The sequence below is a fragment of the Ascaphus truei genome, chromosome 3 (assembly GCF_040206685.1).
Source record: "Ascaphus truei isolate aAscTru1 chromosome 3, aAscTru1.hap1, whole genome shotgun sequence".
NCBI lineage: Eukaryota > Metazoa > Chordata > Amphibia > Anura > Ascaphidae > Ascaphus > Ascaphus truei.
Genome location: NC_134485.1, coordinates 20336086 through 20353751, shown reverse-complemented (window position 1 = coordinate 20353751; position 17666 = coordinate 20336086). Strand labels below are relative to the sequence as shown.

General features: G+C 41.5%; 1 protein-coding gene across 4 annotated transcripts in view; it reads right to left on the bottom strand.

Annotated features, from left to right (window-relative positions):
- Positions 1 to 508: 508 nt before the first annotated feature.
- Positions 509 to 17666, bottom strand: part of DSCAM (DS cell adhesion molecule) — a 587331-nt gene continuing 570173 nt past the window's right edge. For all 4 annotated transcript variants that reach the window (XM_075593710.1, XM_075593712.1, XM_075593711.1 and 1 more), the window contains one exon: positions 509 to 1434. In XM_075593710.1, coding sequence (XP_075449825.1) covers positions 1088 to 1434 — 347 coding nt within the window. In that variant the 3' untranslated portion in view covers positions 509 to 1087. The remainder of the gene's footprint in view (positions 1435 to 17666) is intronic.

Genomic DNA, 17666 nt, shown 5'->3' with positions numbered 1-17666 from the left:
TTTCCCTGTACCCAGCATGTACCTGGGTCTTGTTGGTGATAGCCCCAGATTTTCCAAGGCAAGTTTTAGAATACTCGTCGACGCACCTGTATATTTGTGAAAATGTAAAGCCCTTGTTTCTAACAGCCGACCATGCATCTGTGTTCACGGGTGTTGAATTTCCGTTGAATGTCAAAGAAACAGAGTTCGCAAACACCACGCACAGCTATATAGGAATATCGCTATGCTAAGGGAATTTTCCGTTGAATAGAGCCCTTAATATTTCAAAGATAGCCCTTCATCCTGTTACATACCTTACCACATATAAAACAGTGCTGGGATTTTAACCTGATCACTAAAAAAAGCTTTTCCTTCAATTGCTTTTTCATCAATTTTTATAATACAGTACCAACAAGTTGGGTTTGAACAAGAAACCACATTTTAAAGCCTCATTCAGTGCATATTCTAGCTACTTTAAAACCAAAAAATGTACTTGAGCCAGCGAATCAAAGCAGGCGTCACAGCAAAAGGCAGAAGACCCTTTATTTCTCATAGACAAAATGCAAAGTGTGTCAATAACTTCACTAAATAAAAAAAAAAAAAAAACAAGTATATCTCCTCTGATAGCACTCAAACTATGTAACAAAAAAAAAACCTGACTTATTAAAACGTATCGATTTATTAAAAATAAAAGAGTGCAAACGTAACTAAAGACTTTTCTCCACATCATTGTCATTTTTATCCACGGCTGGAGTGACATGGATTCCATTTGTATTTTATTCCTTAACTGGGCCGTGTTAGAACTTTTCAAGTAGAATGTCTTCATGCACCATCGTGTAGAAAAATCGGTAGAAATGTGGGAGCCGGTAAAGGCCAGGAAAAAGAAAAAAAAAACAACCCTTCAAAAAAGTTTTGATATCCAGGAAAATGAATATTACATACTTGGACAAAAGAAAAGGTGGCGAGTCTTTGCACAGTCTGTAAATTCCTCTTTTAAAAAGGTTTTGGCAATCCTTTTTTTCTTGAAATTATAAATATTGGAATTCTGTAGAAAAAGGTAGCTTTGATTTGCATTTTGTTTTATTTGTTAGTATTTACAGCCTTTTCGTTATACCAGGGTATAAGATTTTGTGTAGGGATTGTTTCCTTTCAAGTGACCCCGGGAGTCCAGCAGCGATTCTTGGGAACTGCTCATTTTAGCTGCCTGTCCTAGCTCTGTGCCCTCCCGCTGAGGTAATGGTGCCGCCACCACAGCACTGGGCTGCCATGACTGGACTTCTCTTGCTGATGGATTTTCCATGGGTATGGGCTCCAAAACTGTGGGTCGCTTCAGGGTACGGCTTTTCTGAGGTTCCAAGCAAGCCTGCCCTACGCCCGGGTCTCTGCTAGCTCCTGAAGCACCTCGATTTAATAAAAAGTCCATTCTAAGATACGGTGGCAAGTTCATCAGGTCACCTAGAGGAGAGAATTGGGAAGAACATAAGCCTTTGTTATCTTCATATATGACAAAGTAAAAGCACATCAAATCATCTGAAAATTAAAGCATTAACGGACCAATAATGTAAGTTAGACAATTATTCTTGCTTACATTTAGACATGCAAGGGCAGGAATAGTTTTATTTTGTGAATCCTGTGCAGTCATTAGTCTCATCTAATGCATTATGAACATGGGTTTTACCTTATTTTTTAATTATAATGTCTTTCTCTTCAGTCTGTCCAGAAAGATTTTATTCCCCCCCGCCCCCCCATTATATCCCAATGGGAAAAAAAAGCAACTGAATTTGAAAAGTGGACACAATAGAATACTTGAATAAAGATGTAATCAATAATATTCTATACCTATTATGACAATGAATTGGTGTCATGTTTGTCTACTAAAAGCCCCAACAATCTACAATACTACACTTACAAATGATTAAAAAGGATGATAGACTGGAGAGTTATACTCGCTAAAATGGACGATTTCTGGTTGAGGTGGTGGATATGGTGAGCGATGTGTCTGTGTGTTCTTTATGATCTCTAGTTCAGCGTTTGGAATACAGGTTGGTTCTATTGTTGAAGCTTCTGTAATTTTCACAAAATTCCTCTATGGAACAAGCAAACTAACATACACTATGATATATATTGGCTATTGTAGGCCTTTGCGCACCGTCATCTCAGACCTTTAGATTGTAGATTCCTCAGAATAAATATTGCATGGGGCTGAGAAAAAAAAAATAGATGGAAAAGGAATACCTGTACAATGGTTGCATTGTTATGCGTCTTGTCTTGGTGCTTCTGAAGCTGGCCAAGCCTGAACTGGTATAAAGAGCCATTTAGAATGTAACATTGCAGTAGACAAATAAACTCTTCAGCAGCGATATACCTTCATCAGGATGGAATACTCGGCTGCTGATGCAATGTACAGTGGAATAGAAACATTGGTTCAATAAATCCTTCTGCTGCTGAAGATTTTTTTTGCCTCACCACAAAGATCTCTTCTTAAGATGCTACTGCAAAGAAACGAGTTTCCCTAGGACAAATAAAACTTCTAGAGGTATTGACTTTAAATTCATTCAAATAGATTGTTGATTTGGACAAAACGTGATCAACTGTATAAAATATATACCCTCCCCGGGACTGGTACAGCTATTACAACTATTGACTTTAAGTAATTCTAGTAGTATTTAATTTTTTTTACATTTGAATCACTGCCCGACAATAATTAATGTATTATGGTGATATTACTAAAAAACAAAAAACAAAACACAGTTTTCTTGTTTTTAGAGGGCTAAAATTCAACCTCTTTAATAGACAACACTATTCTGGAATGAGATAGTGTACTCCATGACTTATTGCTCTCATATTTGATACATGTGATGGTCAGAAGATGTGGGCTGAATCTGATAAACTGAAGGCCGTCAGTAGAACAGTACCCTTGACTTGAAAGCATGGAGTTGTACCGAGTCCTAGAATGTTACATAGACATTCAGAAAATCTTTCCTACCTAGGAGCAATTGTCTAGGAATTCACAGACACTTAATTGTAACAAAGGTCCGTTCACACACGCCGCTCTGTTTCAGTAATATGGCAAGCAAAGAATGTCATGGGTGACCAACTCCAGTCCTCAAGGGCCACCATGAGGTCAGGTTTTCAGGATACCCCTGCTTCAGCACAGGTGGCTCAATCTGTGGATCAGTCGTCGACTGTGCCACCTGTGTTTAAACAGGGATATCCTGAAAACCTGATCTGCTGGTGGCCCTTGAGGACTGGAGTTGGCCACCCCTGGAATAGGTGAACACACAAACCATTAGATAAAACACACAAAACACAGTTAAATATGAAATTAGTTTTTTTTCTAACATATTTACCAGTAGATACAGGTACATGAGAACCCAATAGTTTTGGGCATGAAATGACAGATTCCAAGTGCTTCAGGACAGGAGATTCATGTTCCTAAGGTTTACTTTTATTTTTGAAGCACTTTTTTTCAGTATAAATCACCGCTCATATTATTTGGTTGAGCCAATTACTGCTATGAAACATTATGTATAGAACAGTACATGGATGGTGCTTTTAAAATGTAGATTTCAATGCATGCAACTGTTAGCAGCTATATTCGTGTGTACCTAACAAACCATGCGTGTGAAGTATAAAAAGACGGCTCATTTTATACACATTTAACTGATCTTATGATGTAACCAATCGCACAGTAATAAACTCAATTATATCAGTGCTAGAATAGCCCTCACACTTCCTCCTTGGTTTCATCACCAAATACTATGCAAATATCCAATACAATATGAAGTTGTTCTTGAAAAAAGACTCAAGTATTAGTGATGAACGCCAAGGAGAAAGGTCTAAGGGTCAGAGACCCCAAACTCTTTGGCCCATATACATCAAGCAATGCTAAGGTAAACTGGAAGTGTTATCTCCAAAAGTGTGTACATTTTTGGTCAACTAGCATTCTAGATAACATCTCCAGTTTTCCTTAGCACTGCCTGATGTATCTGAGCCTTTATTTCCAAAGTTTTAATGGAGACTCAGAAGGTTCTTTTGACAGTGTAAACATATATATTCTGAAGGAGTGGCTCAATTACTAAAGGCACTAGCTCTGAAAACATTAGCACTGACTTTGAAGCAAAGGAGCCCTGTTCAAATCCCACTGTCAGCTCCTTGTGACCTTGGGCAAGTAATTTTCTCTCTGTCAGGCACCAAATACAGATTGTAAACTCACCAGGGCAAAGACTGTGTCTGTACAATTGTATGCTATATTGTAACAGTATGTGCTATATTGTAATTGTAATTGTAATTGTGAAGCACTGAGTTCCATTTGGAGAAAAGTGCAGGTGGTCCTCAGTATCCGACGGTCTGCTTTCCGTTGCACGCCTTACCCAACGCCGTATAATGCAGTCCACTAGACGCATTATCCGACATCGCAACTGCTTGTTCGACGCTCACCGCCGCGGATTAACATGGACCCTCAATCCGACTGTCCGTTATCCGACGACAGTTTGCGGGACGGATTCCAGTGGATAAACGAGGACCACATGTACTGTCCTCAAAGTAATTCATTTGTTTAGTATGCGTGCTGTATTTACCTCAGTACTGCTGGCTTGTCATAATGTTGTTGATTTAGAACTCCTAATAAATTACAAGGTAGACTAGATTCCCCTCCAAATGTATAATATTTTAACTATGGATCATATACCATTTCCCCCCTGCAGTTACCATATCCACAATATACTGTAGGAAGCACTATACAGTTCATCAAATATTCTAGTTTTCAAGATTGCATTTCACAGGAACTCAAACCTACAATAATGTTGATGTTTAGATGTAGTCTGCAATGGTTTCTGCTGTAACTTTTTAATATATAACCGGCTTTTAATGCTACTTGGATTTGCATTGTAATATCATTATTATTACTATTTTTTTATTATTACTTTTTTGTTCTTAAAATAAATACAGAGGATCAGCAGATGCTGAAAATGAAGTTCAAGGGACATCACTAAAAGTTTGTTCTCTTGCTCCTGAATAAAATTTGATTAATTTGTCCCCGTTATCAACTTGTTAAAAGCACAATGATGCTGAGCGATCTTGTTTTTCAGGCCCAGTTTTATTAAGTTTGTGATATGTTCATTGCCCTGAAGCTCTAATTACCTCTTTTCAGCACAGTGGACATCTTATTACTGAAGAAAGTAAACCTTTCAACTCTCTCTTCTCCTGCAGAAGAGCAACTTTCAATAATTCATGTGTTTAAACCTAATTAGCCACAAAAATAGATGAGGGGAAAAAAAGGTCTGTTCCCAAACGATTGTTTACATAAAATGGCACAGTACGAATAGCTGAAAACACACACAGATGGTCTTAAACACTTAAACCTGAAAGCCATGGTTCTCTTAGGTTTGTACAATTAGCTGTTAGTAACACTGTATGTAGGACATTAGATTTTTGGTGATATCAGAGAACAGAGAAGTTTTAGCTTTGCGCTCCCATTCCTTGTCTGCACATTTAAATGTGATCTGCTTGAAACGCCCAACTCGGAAAAAGTCGTGATTTCAAACGATGAAACGTTCGTCGGGTAATCATACCGGAAGCTTCAGTAAAAACTTCTGGAGCGGGGCTAGAGGTCCTACTGCTAACCGATATAGACCCGGTCTTCAGCTGTGGACTTCACTAACTAACCAAGTGAGTGAGTGCACAACAGTTGCTTATCCACGTAGAATTCGATTTAATACGTTTTTTTAATCATTTGATGTACCTTAAACGTGGTACTCTTTAGAGAAGTGTTTGGCATCTAAACTCAGGGTTATTCCGGTGTTAACATAACAGCACTACAGATACAGCTATACTAGTAGCAGAGTGCACAATAGTGCTATACCAGCCACGCTTACCTTGCAGCAGCAAACAAATCCTGTCCTTGCTGTAACATACTGCACACATGACTGGTTAACACCATCACCGCTCGAAGTAAGTTGCGATAGGTAGCGTCATGAAGCATAAGGTGCACACAACACACTATTGACAATGAGTGACCTCTCTATTACTGAGTATTTATGCGATAATACAAACCTCTAACTCAGGCACTGTGAACATGAATAGCTAATTGATCCTATCATTAGATCACAACAACAGACTAGAGACACCTAACACTAGGGCATAGACGATTTGACATAACTGTTGCTACATATTTGTTCACAGAAGGGGTAGTTAGAACAGCTCAACCCTGTTATAACGCGATCCGTTACAACGTGAATCCGCTTATAACGCTTTGCAAGCGTGGCTTCCAATTTTCGTATTTATGAATACTTTACAACACGATTATTGGTATCTTAAATACTTTATTGTACAATGAATACAATTGTACATTATTTCTAACGCGACCCGCTTACATTGCGATGTGATTCTTTGGACCCCAAGCACAGCGTTATAAGGGGGTTGAGCTGTATTCTGCCAAAATTGTCTCTTACTTTCCTGGGTTATTTTTAATTTAATGACTATGTGGATGTCCATTATAATATAGTTATCTATATACATAGTAACTAATTATCTCCATCCACACAGTGTTGACACTCTGGTTAGTGTCCTGTGTCCACAACAGGGCTGTGCTGGCCCGGCGACTATAACAGGGCTAAGCCATTTAATATACACCTAAAATTACAAAAGGAAACACTACACTGTAGGTGGCATTTATTTTTACATTTTTAACAATGTCGTCAAAATGCCTTTCTTTTAAACGTTCATATTAAATAAAGCTATTTTAAATAATTAAATTTTTCAACTTATTCTTGCTGTGCACCACAAAGGGGATTCTTTCTCTGAGTATCCCCGAGTACTGTAACATTTACAATTCCTCTTCCCCGGTAGGATGTAATTAAAATTAAAATATTTGGTTTTGAGCGAGGTGTCTTTCTACAAAATATCAAAATACACAAGACACAGAACATCCTCATTTATCACAATATTACTTTGCCAAGACAAATACTAAAATTACACAGTGTGTATTATAATTATATATACATATATACACAGAGAGAGAGAGACAGAAAGAGAGAGACAGAGACTCTCTTGGGACACAGCCAAAAAAAATCCACATATCCCAGAGACCATATTTGTGTGGTCGCTCTTCATGGGGTTTATACTTCTGGATTGGACCCCCCCACAGCGATAATCCTTGGTCGCTAGGGTTCCCAAAGTCGAGTGACCACAGCTTACCCCAATGTAAGTGACAGTTACCCTTGCTACTAGAGGTGGGTGAATCCGCCTAAATCCGTTTTCTGGATTGTTTTTCACATTTTCCCCCCAAAATCCGTTTCGCGGTGTAAAATCTGCGAACGGATTTGGTCGATTTTAATCTGTGCAGATTCAGAAATAACCGCCATTGGATACAGCCCGTGGATGGATTTGTAGAATCCAATCTGCGGATTCAACAATCCGTGGCGGGTTCTTAAGAATCCGCCAACAGATTGCTGAATCCGTGGACTGGATTCTACAAATCCGCCCACGGGTTTGCGAAATCCGCAGAGTATTGGTAATAATAATAAAAATCCGGAAAACGTGAATCGTCCTTTTTGAGACTGACCCACTGAAATCCGTGGACCAAAGGAACCGGCTGATCCGCTGCAGATCCAAATTAGCCAAATAAATCACCCATCTCTACTTACTACATCTGTATCACTTATATTTTGTGACTGTAAGAGGTGCAGTTCAATTTATGACCAATTTAAACTAATATCAGTGAAAGACAAAAATACATATTTGAATATGTTATGCCCATTTGCACGTTATGACGCAGACTCCCTGGCTGCAGACCTGCCTGAGACATGTGAATGTGAACACAAGTGGTATTCTATTTGACATATTTCCTGCAAATGTTTGTAGAGCTGGAGCACTACTATTTAGAGAAATGCTAGCTACTTGGGTGTTTTGGGTACCTGTTTGGTCTGCATTGTAAGCTATATTTCTCCAAGGTGTTCTTCTAACAGAACTAATTTATTGTGCCATAAAAAAACAATTCCTGTAAATCTGGCTATTAAGCTGCAACCCCCATATTCCGTGTGAGGCGCTGTAATCAGAATATTAATCTACATGTGCCGAAGGTTAATTGCGCTTCTTTGCAGATTATATTGTATCCCGACCTACAGACGTTATTGGATCCATTACTGTGCAGAAACGAGCAAAGATACGGCTACAATTTAAGAGGCCTTCTTTATGCTACCTACTGATATTACAAATGTTTTTCTTTACCCTGTGCTACTCTGCACATGTACAGGCATACCCCGGTTTAAGGACCCTCACTTTAAGTACACTCGCGAGTAAGTACATATCGCCCAATAGGCAAACAGCAGCTCGCGCTTGCGCCTGTCAGCACGTCCTGCACAGCAATACCGGCTCCCTACCTGTACCGAAGCTGTGTGCAAGCGGGGAGACTATAGAGCCTGTTACAAATGCGTTATTTACATCAGTTATGCACGTATGTGACGATTGCAGTACAGTACATGCATCAATAAGTGGAAAAAAGGTAGTGCTTCACTTTAAATACATTTTCGCTTTACATACATGCTCCGGTCCCATTGCGTACGTTAATGCGGGGTATGCCTGTACAGTATTAAGACTTACTGCCTCTGTGACCACGGACCAACAGGCTGAAATCTGAGGCCTGTGTGCAATTGGTCTGTGGCCCCCGAAAGCAACACATTTTGCGGCCCTGGAGGATTGAAGCAGTGTTAATCGTGCCGAGCCAGATAGTCTGCAATAGCTGCACAGAGGAATCCCAGAGAGAAAACCTCAGCGTCTCCCCAGAGAAGACTCTGGTCTGTCATGCCACTTGATGATGCAGATGTGCTTGTATGTTGCAGGTTTTCTTTTTGGAGTGTAATAATGACTGCTGTTATCGCTGATAGAAATTGAATACTAAATGAATTAGGTATTTATTTATAAGAGTGCTTTAAATTCCTGTGTTAATTTCAAACACGTGTACAGGTATTGTACCTGTCGACACATCTGTTTATCATTTAACTTATTATTGTGCGGGCGTTTGCTTGATAAGAATCTTAATTGCTGGAATAAGTGACCGTGCAGTGAACACTGTGTTACACAATCTCCTTTCAGTTCCCAGTGTTATAAGGTTTGATGTCAGCTTTGATTGATTTGTCTTGGTTTCTGCTTTAATGTTGACATTAACATGTTTAAAAAGTTCATGCAAGTTTATATAATGAAAAAGGTTTTATAATAAACTCCTTTGCCCTTTACCCAGAATTATAATTTGGATTAGTGGGAAGGACGATGTTTGGCTCCTTAAGAAGGAAAATTCCCTGTAATGGAGAACAGATTCAAAGTATGTTAACACAAGGGTATGGATTTAATTCCCAATTCCTTTAATACGCCTTCAGTGCAGATTATTACACTACAGTACAAAATAACAGCATACTGTGATACTATGGATTTAAATAAGAATATGCACCTGTATTAGATCACCATATACTCATACAGTTCTATACCTGGTACTCAGTACTTCGAGAGAAAGTCAATGTTTAAAAATACAGGTATCAAAGAGAAACATTTGGTAGAGAAGCTAGTATACATTATTTATCTTTTTTATGAATATTTGGAAGATTAATGTATAAGATTGTAGAAATGTGAGTTTGTAATTGTAACGGGTTTCCCCCCCCCCCCAATCGCAGATACAGTGTAGGGGTGCAGGGAACATATAGTGTTACTCGGTGTGGGTGCTATACCTGTTGGCTCACAGGAGGGCTGAGCTTCCGCCACGGGGAACCTGGGGCAATTATACTAGGGGTACTCACTTACAACGATGCAGCGCCTCCACCTGCAATGGCTCCCACCAGAGGGGGAGTGGTTCCTCGCAGGAAAATCAATAATACCATACACAGTGATTTATATCATCATTACTGACACAAGTGGACTCTCTTCCCATGAGCGCTAAAGGCCATGTCTGTACATACTGTGCTATATGTATGCACACACAGCTGTCTCTTACACATACTAATACTCCTTGTTTTTCCATCCCTATACACCAATAGGGACCACATAGTATCCACACACACTTTTAGTTGTGCTACAATCTCTCACATTTCCACACCAACCCACACCATTTATATCCACTCCCACTCCACACACACCTTTTTGTAAAGCACTGTATATACTGTGGGCTCTCCATTCATTTATATTCACACAGATACACACACACACACACACTCTTACATCACTTGCTTTCAGGAACCTTTTGACACCTCTAGCCATAAAACACATCCACACCGGGGGAAGGACTAGCACAGATAACATTCCAAGAGACACTGTTTTTAAGTATACCTTTTGCTTGCTTCATTCATTGTAACATCGCCGGAAGAAGAGATCAGTGTATCTCGAAAGCTCGCACAAATAAAAGCATTTCGTTAGCCACAGAACGGTATCATCTATTTATTTTTTGATTATATATATATATATATATATATATATATATATATATATATATATATACATATACACATACAATTTAAAGCCTTAGCATTTAGCAGTGGGATTTCTTTTTTTTAAATGAATGATACCTCTTTTTGTTTCCAGCTTAACTGGAATAAAAGGGGTAATTGTCCCCAACTACAAGTGCTTCCCTGTCAAATAAGAGTTTAATGGGAGGATCTTAAAAAAGGTTATATATAGCCGGTTCCCTTCTATTGAATGAGGAGTTAGCATTGGAAATACAAGATAGAGCCAGTAGTGTCCCCTGAAGACCAGTCTAGCTTAAGAGACTGATGTCTTTCTTCTGATGTGCACTGGGTGGATGGGCAGCTCTGGGGATCGGTAATAAGAGGAAACTTTAAGAAAGGTCTTGCCACTGGTTGACACTCTTGAAAAGCTACCCTAACACCATTAGTTTATGCGCCTGCCAGCTGGGAGCCCGGACTCTTCCTGTCAAGAGAAAATTATGTTTAGACTTTCATAAATAAAGACGGTTATTAAATAGTCCCTGGCTTCCTGGTTAATTTCTTACTTCAGCCCTGCACAACCCCACTTCTAGCACCGCTAGCACAGTTAAGGACTGTACAGTATATCCACATTCACTTTCTACAGCTACAGCACCAGTAACAGATTACATGCCCTACTGCCTTTACCAGGAGATTGTTACACATAAAAAGGTCTGATATATTGAACCACTACTCCAATCCAGAGAAGAAGACAACTTTGCTGTATATTCAGTAATTCATCTGCCAAACACAAATAAGCTAACGGTTCATCTATAACCTACAGTACATAATACATAACACCTAATACAGATACATCGGTCAAGCCAGTAAACAATCCATGTCTATATGTATCTTTCAGTTACACTATTTATCTATATCACAATCCTTTACATTGTATCAGCTTTATTTAGAATTATTGATTTACTATATTGAAAGTTATGAGCTGGCTAACTTCTTCTGTTTTGATTTCATGTTCATATACAGAGTACTTTTGAAAACTGAATTTTATTGGTAAATTCTTTCAGTTTTGTGGGAAAAAAAGTGTGGCGTCTATGTCTAAATTCAATTCTTAATGATATTTTGCATGTTGGAGCTTCTGTTGGACAATTCTCTCTGATTGTCAGTGACATGTCTTAAGATACATGTAGATTGCAGCTACATTCATAACCAAAGAATAGAAAACTAATTTCAAAATAATTATGGTTGTTTGATGTCTGTAAACAAAAGCCATCAGCCCCCTACCTACATTTTAAAGATTAAAATTGTTACTGTCATTGGTTCGCGTTACGGGGTTTTTTACTTGTTCCGTCTGGCTACGGTGAGCAGAAGTTACTCACTGTTGGTGTTATATTTTGTATAAAGTCTTATGCTTGGTGGTTTTATTAACCTTTTTTTTTTTTTAGCAAATTCAGCTTGAAAACAAGTTCAACTTTTGTGAGTCATTAAGATTTCAGTTTACTTATTGCCACAATCATGTCACTATACGGTATTTGCAGCCAAAACATTGCAAACCTTAGATAAACCAATTTCTTGCTTGGTATCTGTAGGAGGACATGTGCAGAGGTACACAATGGAGGCTGTTGTAAGGTGAAATCATAACAAGGCTTTATTGTGCCTGTCGCTTAAAACACAGCAAAAAAACAACATAAGCGAAATAGTGAGCCAAACAAAGAAAACCTATCTCTGCTTTGGAGACTATCTACACATGTAGCTCAGCCCTCTCTGACTGGGTTGGTTAGCTAGGCTCTTTTCCAGCCCCAAATCATGCAGACATTTATCAATACACAGACCTAGATAATAGTCTTATATGAAAAAGTCTTATCTGTTAGCTGGGCTGCTGTAAAGGAAGCTTCTCTGTTCTCCTGGATCCGCACCCTTGTGTGCACAGAAAATGTCAGGCTCCAGGTTAGAATCTTGCCCTCTTTGTCTTGTGGTCAGCTTGTCGCTCAAGACATCTGCCCTTCCTTGGTTCAGCCCAGTTGTGGACTAAGGAATCTCTGCTCTGTCTCCAAAGTTCAGCTCAGGTGTGAGCAAAGGAGTCTCACTTCCTGTCTCTAAAGACAGGCTTTTCTAAGCAATCAGACAGGTGGTGTTAGTTAATTGCCTACCAGCAGTTAACCACCACACTGCTGGATTAGAGGCACATTTGTGAAAAGGGATAAGTCCCCTGTTACATACCTCCCCTGTTTGTGGGAAGCTCGGGCTTACCACGGCCAAAGCCCATCCTTCCACTCTCATTCGAGATCTTTCTGTGACTTGAATGAGAGTGTATGGAGGAAGAGAACCCTCTGTCCCGCTGGGATTGGAGCCCTTTCTCCAGTTTATTTTTGTCTCCTCCCGAAGGTGCTTGAGATCAGCACTCCTCAGTCGCTCGAGGAGGACTTTTTCCAAGTAAAGTCTTTTTACCGAGTGCGCGGTCATGAGATTTCCGTTGCGTCGGGCACTCCTCTTTTTGTAGACAAACTGTATGGCAACAGTTGTAGAGCAGTTAGGACTAGCCCTTCGAGTTTTCCGCTCCTGAAGCAGTCTTTCTGCACCTCCCCCACACAACGGAGTCGCCAGTTCAGCTTCTTTGGGACTGAGTTGCACCTCCACCTCCCTTTCCAGAGAACGTCCTATCTTTTCAGCTTCCTCAGCTAAGGATTCTTCAGGCTTTGATTCTGCACTCCTACCTCTGTTTGTTGCCTGTTGGGCAGCTGTAGGTTTGGCTAGTGCTTTCTTAGGTGGCTCAAACTTCGTAATCTTGTTTTGAAGGTGCGTGGAGTCCCCAACTCTCACTGTACCCTTGTCCTCACGGGCATTAGTTACTGTGGGATACCGGTGCCTGGGCAGAGCCAATACCTTTTTCCGTATTGGAGGAATCTGTAAGTTACTGGTCTGCAGAGTCTCAACCTGTTTGAGTGCGTCTTGCAAGTCTCTTCTCAGGGAATTTATCTGCGCACTTTGCTTTCTCTGTATCAGTGTCTCCTTCATATTCTGGAGCTCTGTAATTTTTGTCGTTAAGGTTGCCGCTGCGTCTGTTTTCTCCTTGGTGTACTGACTCAAGGGAATGGAACAGTCTCTCTGTCTCTCCAGCTCTTGCTCCAGTTTCTGAGCCTTCTCACGCTCCCTCTCATACAGAGTCACCTGGTATCGAAGCTCCGCCTCCAATGATGCTCTGAAGACATGCAGCGTGGCCTTTAGCTCCTCATACTGCTCTGTGGGGATGTACTGGGTATTCAGATGTTCCTGCAGCGCTTGTACCTCTTTAGCAGCCTGCAGCTTTTCTTCCTGCAGCGTTTGCTGCTTCTCCTCAGCATACTGGAGGTGTGTACGCGGACCTTGCAGTTGGTTCTGCAGTCGGTGCTCTGCTTCAAACTTTTCCTTGACTTCTTCTGTCAACTGAAAATTTTCTTCTTTCAGTTTTAAGTTTTCTCTTTTTAATCTTGAATTTTCTCCTTTTTCAGTCTCTGTATTCTTCAGGGCCTCTTTGCAGTCCTCCTTCCATTTACGCACATCTGCTTTGAGAATGACAATCTCCTGGCGTGAGACTTCCTTCTTTAGGTTGAGGGTCTGAAGCTCCTTCTGAGAGACTTTGAGATCTGTATCAAGATTGACAATAGTTTCTTTAGATATGTCCAGCTCCTCAGTGAGACTGTGTAGTTCCTTTCTGGAAACTTCCAGATCAGTGCGGCAGCTGTTGGTCTCATGATGTGAGGCATCCAGTGCTCTGCGGAGTGTCTCAAACTCTTTCTGAGATACGTCCACCTCTGTCTGGATATTGTTGACCTCCTGTTGTGAGGCATTCAGCTCTACGCGAAAGACTGTCATCTGCTTTAGTGCCTCCTCATACTTCCGCTCCAGCTGAGTCATCATTTTATTAGATTGGCTCTGCTTTTCATCCATGGCGGAAATAGTAGCATTTGCAGAATCTAGCTCAGTCTTGAGATCGTCCAATTCTGTCCTGGCTGCAGAGTACATTGCGAGCACATGTTCCTGTAGCTTCACGTTATTTTTCAGTAGCTCCGCGTAACCATCTTTCTTTTGTTTCAATTGTTCACGGAGTATATCACAGTCACGCCTGGCATTTTTCAGGACATGCTCAGGGCTGGTGAAGGGATCGACACTCACATGTTCTGGCTCCACTTCCCTGGGATGGTTGGTTGAGGGTTCCTCACTGTTGGCACCGGACAGACACTTCTTTGGGGTACACAACTTCTGCCTTGGGCCCTCTGGATATTCGGTTAACCGCGGGACGAATTCTCCATTTTCTCTAGGCTGCAGGGCAACTCGGCCCCCCTTTTCCTCCACAGGATCTGCGGACGTGTCTGTTCCTTCCACGGTAATTGAAGAACCGCTTTTCTTTTTCCGCCTTTTTGATTTGGATGACACCGTCGCTTCAGGGATACTGGGGTCTCCATCTTCATTTGAAGTTTTAGCAGTGTCACTGGATCCACCCGGCTTTTCTTGCAACTGTAACAGCTGACGGAAAAATTCGGTGATCCACTGCTCCCGCTCTTTCTCCTGCTGATCATATTCGTCATCAAAGGGAGCGGTCTTTTCGGTTCGTGCCGAGTTCAGGCACCCCCACCATTCTTGGGGTGTTTTGTGGGTGTGACTCGGTTCGGGTTCCCTGTTTATTGGACTGGAAGGGTTACTCTTCCGTGGAGTATGGTTTATTACAGGAATGCTGCATCTTGTCCTCCATTTTTAGGCTATCAGGTGTAATTTTCTTCATGACGTCAGGAGGCGCTATTGCAGCTGTTGCCACTGTATTTGCTAGAACCCCCAATTGTGGTAGTCCTACAGGGGCCCTGATCCTGGTCTTCCGCTGTCTCGTGATCTCATAATCCCTCATTAATCCCACTTCTAACACCATATGTAGGAGGACATGTGCAGAGGTACACAATGGAGGCTGTTGTAAGGTGAAATCATAACAAGGCTTTATTGTGCCTGTCGCTTAAAACATAGCAAAAAAACAACATAAGCGAAATAGTGAGCCAAACAAAGAAAACCTATCTCTGCTTTGGAGACTATCTACACATGTAGCTCAGCCCTCTCTGACTGGGTTGGTTAGCTAGGCTCTTTTCCAGCCCCAAATCATGGAGACATTTATCAATACACAGACCTAGATAATAGTCTTACATGAAAAAGTCTTATCTGTTAGCTGGGCTGCTGTAGGGGAAGCTTCTCTGCTCTCCTGGATCAGCACCCTTGTGTGCACAGAAAATGTCAGGCTCCAGGTTAGAATCTTGTCCTCTTTGTCTTGTGGTCAGCTTGTCGCTCAAGACATCTGCCCTTCCTTGGTTCAGCCCAGTTGCGGACTAAAGAATCTCTGCTATGTCTCCAAAGTTCAGCTCAGGTGTGAGCAAAGGAGTCTCACTTCCTGTCTCAAAAGACAGGCTTTTCTAAGCAATCAGGCAGGTGGTGTTAGTTAATTGCCTACCAGCAGTTAACCACCACACTGCTGGATTAGAGGCACATTTGTGAACAGGGATAAGTCCCTTGTTACAGTATCTTACTGCACTTATTAACTTTGTCCCTACTTTTAATAAAAATATCACTTGTTCACATGTCTCAGAAAGGTCTGCAACTCTACTTTTCACCATTATCTGTTAGCACAGGGGTGCGCAAACTTTTTAGTCTGCGCCCCCTTGCCAGCAACCCCGTGAGCCCACACCCCCTTTGGCCTCAATTATACCAAAAACTGCAGAGCTGCAAAGTGATCCAGTGACGTCGCGTGCATGAAAAACAAATTAAACAAAACCATGAAGAGTGCACATACAAAACGCGACATAAGCGGCGCTACGTACTGCAGAGAGTTTGTCTCGAGGAGATTTGAGATTTTGTTTTTTTTCCCACTATGGCCGCATCACGTGATTTGCACGGCCAAACGCAGTGCATCTTCAATAAACCAGGAAGTGAAGATCTGTGCAAGTCTCCCTGCAGTAGCGCTACAAATCTCTGCTGCATGTGCACTTTAGCACGACTACGATGATGTAATAATAATAATAATAATAATAGCATGTTCTTGTATAGCACTGCTAGTTGTACGCTGCGCTTTACAGAGATATTTTGCAGGCACAGGTCCCTGCCCCGTGGAGTTTACAATCTATGTTTTTGGTGCCTGAGGCACAGGGAGATAAAGTGACTTGCCAAGGTCACAAGGAGCCAACACCGGGAATAACTCTGCTTCAAGCTCAGTGCCAGTCAGTGTCTTTACTCACTGAGCCACTCCCTCTCCTGATGTCACTGGATCGCTTTGCAGCTCTGCCGTTTTTGATATAATTGAGGCCTAACCAGCGAGACGTGAAAACATTACCACTTAACTGCTCAGCACTAGACACTTCGGCCTCAACTCGTACTGTATGCATATGTACAGTATGCATTTACAGTATATCATGGATTCTTTCTTTTTAGATGTAGCCCTGGTAGGTTTGGGCTATTATTCTATCCTCCTCCTGGCAGTAATCCCTGCGTAAGGGCAGGTTTGCCAGGAGTCATCATGGGTTTTCCCCACTTCAGGCAGTACACTGAGGCAGTGAAGGAAGGTCACCAGATTCTGTGTCCAATCAAGAGACACAGGGACGGTGCCTGTTGGAGCTACTTAGGGTATTGCCACTTTCTATTTAATGGTCTTTGAGAGTCTGTCCTTGGAGTGGAAAGGACAAGGGTGGCATAGACCGAGCTGCCAGAATTGGCTAGCTTGAGGGAGAGTGCGCACCCCATACCTCCTACCCTTAGGGGGTAGGGGAAGAGCTAGACCCACTCTGGGTGCCCTAGGCCTGGAGTGGTGTCAGGGACATCCTAAAGGAGGACAGCCTGCTGTGCAACTGTCTGCTGAGGAAGAGGGAGAATAAAGAGCTTGCACTTTTATACAAACTCCTGCCTGAGAGTGAAGTGTATCGGGAGGAGGGGAAGGAGAACTCTCTTGTAGGTACTTCACCCCATACTACTGGGTGCTTCAGAACATGGAGTTTCTGCAACAGTAGAGAAGACGGAGGCACAACCCCAGAAGCCTGTCCTGTTCTCCCCCATGTCATCGTGGGAGACTCAGGGCCCCCTGTTGCCAGCAGGCACGCCCCACACAGAGACATGTAGCCTGAGCATTAGACTCCCTAGGAGACCCTATCTGAGATTGGGTGGGGGAAACAGGGTTACAAGATCTTAGAAAAAATATTTGTCAGTGGAACTTAAAATATATTTAACTTGAGGCTGTAACAGTGTTATATTAATACTGTA